At 47.0% G+C, this 8587-nt stretch overlaps 1 protein-coding gene across 1 annotated transcript; it reads right to left on the bottom strand.

The window, feature by feature from the left end:
* Nucleotides 1-2683: 2683 nt before the first annotated feature.
* On the bottom strand, nt 2684-7920 carry KIAA2013 (KIAA2013 ortholog). Its single transcript, XM_005143725.3, has 2 exons — nt 6897-7920; nt 2684-5886 (listed from the first exon to the last, which is right to left on the bottom strand). Exons 1-2 carry the CDS (start codon nt 7873-7875, stop codon nt 5027-5029), a joined length of 1839 nt encoding a protein of 612 aa, XP_005143782.3. The 5' UTR covers nt 7876-7920; the 3' UTR covers nt 2684-5026.
* Between the last annotated feature and the right edge of the window lie 667 nt (nt 7921-8587).

Genomic DNA, 8587 nt, shown 5'->3' with positions numbered 1-8587 from the left:
ATTAAAAGTGTAATTTCCCCGTTGTTTCTGATCATAGGTGTCATGATTATTACCTTCTTGGTATCTATCATCCAGTTCTCTTTGGGTTCTAGAAACATATAGAACAAGTGAAAAATCAGATCGTGAGCCCCGGGAATTTGTTAATGTTGCATCCAAGATGCAGGATTTAAATAGCTTAAATAATTCTTTAAATTTTAAATGTTAAAATTTCAAATAATAAAAAATAATAAATTTAAATAATAAATTTTAATTTTAATTCTTTAAATAAGAATGTTGAATCTCAGTGATTTTTTTAAAATTTATATTGAAAAATAATTGACTGACCTGAGCAGGATGTGCTGCCTTCTAGGGTGCAATTGCAGGATCCAGCAGAGACTTGAGTGAAGACAGAATGCTTGAGATAACAATTGCAGCCAAGAATAGAGCAATGCTGATGCCACCATGCCCTTCACCTGCACCAGCACCTTGGCTGTAAAAAGGGCCACCGGAGACCCCTGGGAGGAAGGTGAAACACAGGTAATGGCAGTCAGTGTGAATAGCTCCTCCTTGGGTGATTTTTAGGTTTTCAGTGCCATCAGGCCTGTGTGTGTCTGAAACCAAGCCCTAGGAGTGATGTTCTCTGCACTCACCGTACACATGGAGGTGACTCCATCCCTGCCAGTGCAAACCATGATGGGTTTCACTGTGCTTCCCCAGTAGCTAGGCTTGGAGCAAACCAGGCAGGAGCAGACATTTAGATCTTTACAGAGCTGCTGCCACAAAATGAAGCGTCCCAATTCATTAGTGGACATTTGAGATCAATTACTTGATAGCAACACTTCCTATTGTGTCTCTTTCTTCCTTTTTTATTTCTACTATGGATATTTTCTATTCTCCATCATGGTTCCATCCACCTGCCCTTCACCTGAAAAACTGTGCCTATTTATAAACTAAACATCTCTATAGCATAAACCAAGCCACACATTAGAATGGAAGCAAATCTCACAATGCCTGTTTTGTAACTGGAGTTGCATTGTACATACAGACCAAACTAGAGACTTTGAAGAAGCTGAAATTAATCTACTGTCTAATGTCAGTATTAATAAGCAGCAAACCCCCTGGTTTTCATAGCTGCCATTCCACAGTAGGTACTGATTTGGATGGAAGACGCCTGCAGCACACATGTGGAAGACAGAAATATATAATGCGTTGCTGCTTTGTCTGCTTCTCAAGAACATATTATCCTACCCAAACAATAGCACTTGAGAAAGCTGCATTCTGAATTTCAAATGGAATCAGCCAAAGTCTGTTCTGGCATCTTGTATTTATTATCTGACAAAAGCATAAATCAGGATGAGCTGAGTGCAGAATTGAGATTCTGAGTTCTTTTTCTTCATGAATTAGTTGGCTTTCTTCTTCATGTTTGAATTTACAAGCTAACCATAGTACACTTTTAACTTCCATGCCACGATCACCTTCACTGAATATCATCTAAAAATGAAGTATAAATTTTGGATGTTCAGTTACTATTTCAGCCTTTCCCGTTTTATGGATGTGCTTGTAAACATGGAATTTTGTTTAGATTTTAAACATTTCTGCAATTTCACAAATATAACCTTCTGCTCTCTTGCACACTGTACATACAGAAACCCTATTCTTTGGTTTTCCCCTTTTTCTTTGCCAAGGAAATCTGACACAGTTATTATCTGGGGAACACTCATAAGAATCATAAAGTATTTAATGTAAAACACTGAAAGCTTTTGGCCTTTTTCATTCCACTCCTGCTTTATGTAACAGTTGCTTATCCATCTTTTCCAGGCCTCGTCTAAACAGGCTAAAGGATCTTTCTTGGACTCAGTGGGCATCGTACTGTTGGCAGTTCTGAGTGAACATCAAAAGCCTCAGCCTCCAGCTGATACTGTGGTGGCTTGGAAACTGCACCCTGAAGCTCTTATCATTTTCATGCCAGATGTTTCACAGAGACTAAGCAGCTCATGAAACTTCAGTAAGAAAGAGCAGGAACTTCTGGTATGTTCTGTTAAAACTTAATAGTTAAGAACTCTCTCAATACACAGTGTACTTAGTGTACAATTTATAATGTAATCCATTGCCTCGTATCTTCAGTCTGTTCTTTTGTATGGAAGTAACTATGCTAAACCAATTTAAGTGGAATGGTGTGCAGGTAAGTAACAGACACTGAAATCTACTTTCCTGAGGGAGGCTTTTCAGCTGAAACTACACAGCAACCTATTTACAAGTTCAAAGTTAAATCCTGCTGTAGCTTTTCACTGGGAGCACCAGATGTGCCAAATTCATTCCTTGCTGGATGGACATTAAATCTGCTGCTTGATTGTTCCCTGGGTTCATTTCTGTGTTCCTAAAACTACAGCCTGGCCTTCATGCCTCAGGATAGAACAAGGCTATATAGAGCCAGAGAAATAGAGATTAGCACCCTCCTGTGTCTTTCTGTCTTATTGTGCTTTCCATATTGTCAGTCCCCACCCTAAATTCATTTAAGTATTATTTTCCACACTGTATTTGCTTTTGATCCAAGCACTTTTGTCACCAGTACTGGCCCCAGATGTAACATAAGGCTCTGTTTGTTTTAACTGGGTGGAAGGAAAGGGAGAAGCGAACAGAGACTGGAAAAATACCCCAACAACAACAAACCAACCAAAAAGAAAACCCAACCACAGTTCAGTGATCAGATTAGACTGACAGATCTTTATTTAGAAACAACAGCTTTGGTATTTTAAAACCAAAAGACCTTTAAATCAGTAGAAAGTGGGATGTGGTGTCCCCCCTCCCCGCAACCAAAACAAACCAATGCACAAAGAGCCTCAGTATGCTTAGAACAGGAAACCTGCAGATCAAGATTTCCAAGTGTAAAGCCAGAAAACAATTTCATTCAATTGGTTTTGCACTCTACAGTCAAAAAGGCTGAAAAACCTGTTACCAGTACTTGGATATCAATGGTTCAGTTGACTGACTCGTTACTGAAGTGGATTTTATTAACATCCTCCCACCTCCCCAGCAATAAGTTAAGAAATGTATATCAGAAAGGAAGCTGCACTGAAGTTTTCTAGTTGTTAACTCTGTGAATGGAATCATCATTCTTTATTTTCCTGTAAAATTAAGAAACAAATCAAGAGTTCAAAGGACTCAATGTATCTTCAAGTATTTTCACCAGCTGGGTTTCTCTTGGGGAAGGGAACAAGCTTACAAGGAAAAAGAAACATCTGTTACACAAGCTTCTGGGATGAACTCTTGAATAACCACACCTTCCAAGTCTCAGGCTCCTCTCTTAACAAGGCACAAAGGGATTGTTGCTTTCAAAAGGTCCTTGTTCTCAGCTGCAAAATTGTCGGGTGTCTGTGCAAATGGAGGCGGAAAGCAGGACTAAGTTCATTTGGACACTGGGATGTTCCCATTCAATTACTAACAGGGTGTTATTTGAACACCCCATTCATCTTGCTTACTGCTGCAGAGAGCTGAGCTTCAGCTGAAGCCTTCCCCTTCACCCCTGCTTCTGGAATCAAGATGGACATCATCTTCATTTTAAGAAGGTCCACTTAAGATGAGGCAACAGCTGTGTCTGCTGTACACTGCAAAGCAGTGTCAAGAAGGAAGAGGTGTTACATCAGCCCTGGTGTGTAGCTGAGAAGCTTCCCGGCATTTCAGAGAATAGTGTCAGGGACAGTTACCTGCAGTAATGGTTAACAAGTCACTTTGTAAAGGCAGAAGGCAAGTCTGTGTATGACAAAGGCAACCAGATAGACAGCAGTGACAAAAAGACATAAATTCAAGGACACATTTTGGGATGCGTGGCAGGGCACAGCTGAATACACAATAATTGGAATTACTTCCTGACCACTTCCTTCCTCTTGCATTAAGGTTTTGATCACAATCACAGGCTTGTACATGCAGTTGTACTTGATACACATATCTACCCTACCTCTTCCTAGGTTTGTCTAGCCACAAGCCTCTTCTCAATCTTTCTATGCGTGATACGTATTCAGACATGCCTGGAGTCTGGCCTGATCTCTAGTGCTCAATGTGACAAAGCCAGTTAGCTGAGAGGAAAACAGACAGCTCACTTTAAAACACCCTTTTATGTACCGACAGTCAAGTTTAGTTCAGTACCTTCTGTCCAACTTCAGCTATCAAAACTGGATCTGCTTTTAGAATTTGGAAAAAACAGGGCAATTTAAAGCAAGACCTTTTCTCTGACAGCTCTAGTTAATTTTTTGGAGCAGAATTCACCATCTATTGTCTATTTTGTACTAAGTTTTTACTAGCAACTATGTTTTCTAAGGCAACTCAAACCAAGAATTTCCAATTCTTTACACCAAAAGGAGATGCAGTAGAGCTTGAAGTCAGAACCTCAAACTCACAGTAAAAAGCACTCAGTACTCTTCTTAACACAGCTACGTATTTCATCTGAATGGGAGAAACACTAACTCAGCACCTTCCCAAAATGATGGTGGTAAATGCAGTTTGATGGCGGACTTCACAGTGTCTATGAATCTGTGAACATTTACCACGAGTCCCAACAGGTCAGCACTTTCACCCAAGAACACCAGCTTGTGTCTTCTATGTTCTTGTATGACACTTCACACGTTCAAACTAGGCAGAAAAGCCTGCACATCTCCCACACAGTAGTAAAGACAAGTATAGCAGCTCTCTCACAAGCACTCCTGTACTGCATAATAAAAAACATCACCTCATGACACAGCTGCAACTGTTGGCTTAAAAACAAGCAATGTCCTACACTGATGTATGGAAAAAGGACAAAAAAAGCTGTGTCTGTCTTGATCTGCAGCCTTACCAATGTTTAAGAAGGACAAGCAGGATATCTTTCCTAATGTTTGTGAGCTCTACTGCTCTAATCCCTGCCCTAATCTTACTTCTTGCAAGAAGAGGTCACAGATCACTTGTTGCAATAGAGACTGAAAATCCTCACAGTCCAAGACAGAACCTCCCTAGGCACAGCTGACAGAAAATCAGGTGGACAACACTCAGTGGACAGCAGCCAAAAGCAGCAGCCTTATACCTTACTCCTGAAGAGTGGCTTGGCTCCTGGCCCGCAATATTCATTGTAGATGAGTTTGAACAGAAACAAGTGAAACAGTGTGATTAAGGAGGCCACACTGAACCAGAAAAGGAAGGGTAAGCCTGGGTATTGCTTGGCCATGTGTTCCTCGTGAGCCAGAATAGCTTTTAGATGGAGTGTGTGTCTCAGGTCCTGCAAGTGGATCAGATCTGTTGATATATAAAGCAGTGGTGTGATGGGTTGAGTCACCATGACGGGGAATGTGTGGCCTCGTGCCTCTGAGGTCAGCTCCACAGGCTCATTCATACAGCCTGCCTCACACGCATACAGTTTCACTGGCTTGTCCTGGAATTTCACAGACACGTGCAAGAAGGGCTTTCCTTCAGCATCCAACAGAACAGCTAGATTAATCAAGTCCTTATTGTAATGGATCCCACGTAAGGAATAGCTGTTATGGAGTACATCGGGGTCAGCCTGAAACTGAAGATGGTTTTCTGTGAACTGCAGACCCCCAAAACTAAGCACCATTCCCTGCATAAGTCCATGGACACCAGCTGCTACAAGACCCTTGCATCCTCGTTTCTGGAGAGTGAGTTTCCACAGGTCTGAGAGCTGCAAGACCTGGGTGACGCTGGTCAGCTTTGCTGGCCACAGGTTCTCTGCGTGCATGGTCGCATGGCCACTGAAGCAGTGGTCAGCATAGTTCAAGCTGGCTTCCATTTTCTCTCTGTCCTCACCACTGATGAGTGGATCCAGCAGAGGAGCTGGCATGCTTGACAGCATGTAGTAGAGGGTCATGTTAACAGTCTCACTGGATGGTGTATGTGCATCTGTGATCTTTCTCATTTCAACCCCTGTAATAAAAGAAAACAGCCACAAATCAGAGGATCACACATGAGTATGACATTAACTAGGAGAAAAATCAAACATACACCTTGTTCAACACACACGGGTTCTTTATAATCATAGAATAGTTTGGGTTGGAAAAGCCCTTAAGATCACCCAGTTCCAACCCCCCTGCCATGGGCAGGAACACCTCACACTAAACCATGGCACCCAAGGCTCTGTCCAGCCTGGCCTTGAACACTGCCAAGGATGGAGCATTCACAACCTCCCTGGGCAACCCATTCCAGTGCCTCAGCACCTGCACAGTAAAGAACTTCTTTCTTATATCCAATCTAAACTTCCCCTGTTTAAGTTTTAACCCGTTACCTCTTGTCCTATCACTACAGTCCCTCACATCTAAGAAATAATGTCTAAGAAACCTTTGTCTATGGAACACTGAAGTGAAATGTTTCCTTTTATTTTCCTAAGATGCTTTCTCTGCTGCTTGGAGTTTGAAGGCCAAGCTCCCACTAAAGGCAAAGCCAGTTTGATAAACAAATGCCTTATGGAGGTGTCACCATAACTCCGCAAGAATGACCTGTCAAAGGAACATCTATCTTTATACCAACTATAAACCAGCAAGTCCTATGTTAGTTGGGCAGCTATTCTATTATGCAAGGCCACTACAATCTTACTAAAAAGCATCATTGTAGAACACTCAATTTGAATGAAGAAATCTGTCTTTTATACTGTCACTATTTCCAACCAACATGCTGTGCACATCAATAAAGTTCCTGAAGATGTGAAAGCCAAGTTAGGATTAGAAATGTTCTTCTCTAACTTCCTTTATGATGTAAGGAATGCTTTTTGTAAAGTATGGGTTCCAAATTAACAGTGCTATTTTATTATCCCACAACATGCACCAAGAGAAACCTGTCAGGAAGAGCAGAGCCTCTGGCGATCATACAGTAACCAGTCTCTGAGCTTTCAGCTGCCGTCTGAAGCAACCTCTAAAGAAGTCAAACATCGCTTTCCTTACCTGAAATGAACAGGTCAGACCAAGTCTGTTGGTGCTCCTGGAAAAGATCTTCCACCCCCATCTGCATCACCTCCAGCATCTCTTTCTTGGCTGACTCCTTCAGCTTGCTGAAGGTCTCCTCCAGCCTGGAGACCTCGATGGGCTCTGAGGTGTACACCACCGAGAGCACCGTTTCATCAAAGTGGGATTTGGGCGCAACCTGCACCCGGCTCACCAGCTTCTTGGCAGCCACCACCATAAGCACCACCTTGGGGCTCCCGGGCAGCAGCAGGCGACCGGAGGAGAGCAGGAACTGCCGCTCCTCCGCCTTCTCCAGGCTGGTGGCGAAGCGGCTGCCCAGCGAGGGGGCAGAAGCCGGGGCCGAGGCCTCGAAGGCAGCCACCCTCTCGGTGGGGTTGGCAATGCGGATGCGCTGCAGGTAGAGGTGCGGCCGGCTCCGGTGGGCCACCACCTCCTCCCACACCGTCACGCAGTCCCCGGCTCCAGCCCCGGGCCCCGTCTGCACGCAGCGCACCCTCCGCACGGCACCGTCCCGCAGCGCCGCCAGCGCCGCCCTCGCTTCGCCGCGCCCGCCCAGCGCCCTCAGCCGCACCAGCGCCGGGTACTCGGTGGCGAGCGCGGGGCCGGAGCCGGACCCCGCCGCCGACACCCAGAGGCGGCCGGCGGCCACGTCCAGCAGCAGGAAGCCGTTACCCGCCAGCGCCAGGCCCGGCCCCGGCCCGTCGTCCCCCAGCGCTTCCTCCGGCAGCGGGAGGGCATCTCCGCGCTCGGCCTGCGCCCGCCAGGAGCCCGTGGCCGCCTGCAGGCACAGAGCGGCGGCACCGTGGGGCTCGGCCCCCCGCCCGGCTCCCCGCCGCGCCCGCGCCGCGCCCAGGTACCAGTAGGCGACGAGCAGCAGGGCCAGGAGCAGCAGCAGCCGCCGCGCCCAGCTGCTGGACAGCAGCCCCGGCAGCCCCTTCAGCCGCTGCTGCAGCCACATGGGCGGCGGCGGAGCGGAGCGGGGGCCCCGGCCCGAGGCCTCGGTGCTGCCCCCGCCGCCACTCCCGGACCCGGCCCCGATCGCGGCGCAGCGACCCTCACGCCGCCATCGCCGCCGCCCGGAAGCACCGCGCCGTGCGGCGGTTCCGCCGCGGTTTGCGGCGCTTTGCGACAGAAGCCGTCGCACCGCCCCCTCAGAAGGCGCTTGGCAGAGGGCCCCGGCGCGGAGCTGAGCCCCATCCTATAGGTCTGGGGCCCATGCCATAGCTCCGCACCCCTTCCCATGGCTCCCGGGCCCCTTCCATGGCTCCGAGCCCCCTCCCATGGTTCTGGGCCCACTGCCCGGCGCTGTCTGTAATTCCAGTGGCGATTTACTCCCGTGATCACAGCAGGGCCCAGTGTGGGAAAACGAGTTGTATTCTGTCCAACCCCTTCTTTGGCTGTGCAGTAAATAGAAGTTGATGATGTGACTTGGATGTGCACAGCACGCAGCCAGAAGCTTGGTACCCCCGTGCAGCTCTCAACAGACAGGAGCAAGCTATAGGGACGCACAGCGAGTTCCAAGGAAGTGTGACATTCCTGAGCAGAGCCAGTGAACCAGCTGAGTGCAGGGGCTCAGAGGAGACACCCCCTGAAGTAATTCCTGCAAATGAGCTGTTTGATGTGTGAGGGGGCACTGGAACCTGTGAGAACACTGGGTCAGACCCCATCCC

The sequence above is a fragment of the Melopsittacus undulatus genome, chromosome 12 (assembly GCF_012275295.1).
Source record: "Melopsittacus undulatus isolate bMelUnd1 chromosome 12, bMelUnd1.mat.Z, whole genome shotgun sequence".
Lineage (NCBI taxonomy): Eukaryota > Metazoa > Chordata > Aves > Psittaciformes > Psittaculidae > Melopsittacus > Melopsittacus undulatus.
This window is presented reverse-complemented; position numbering and strand designations above follow the sequence as displayed.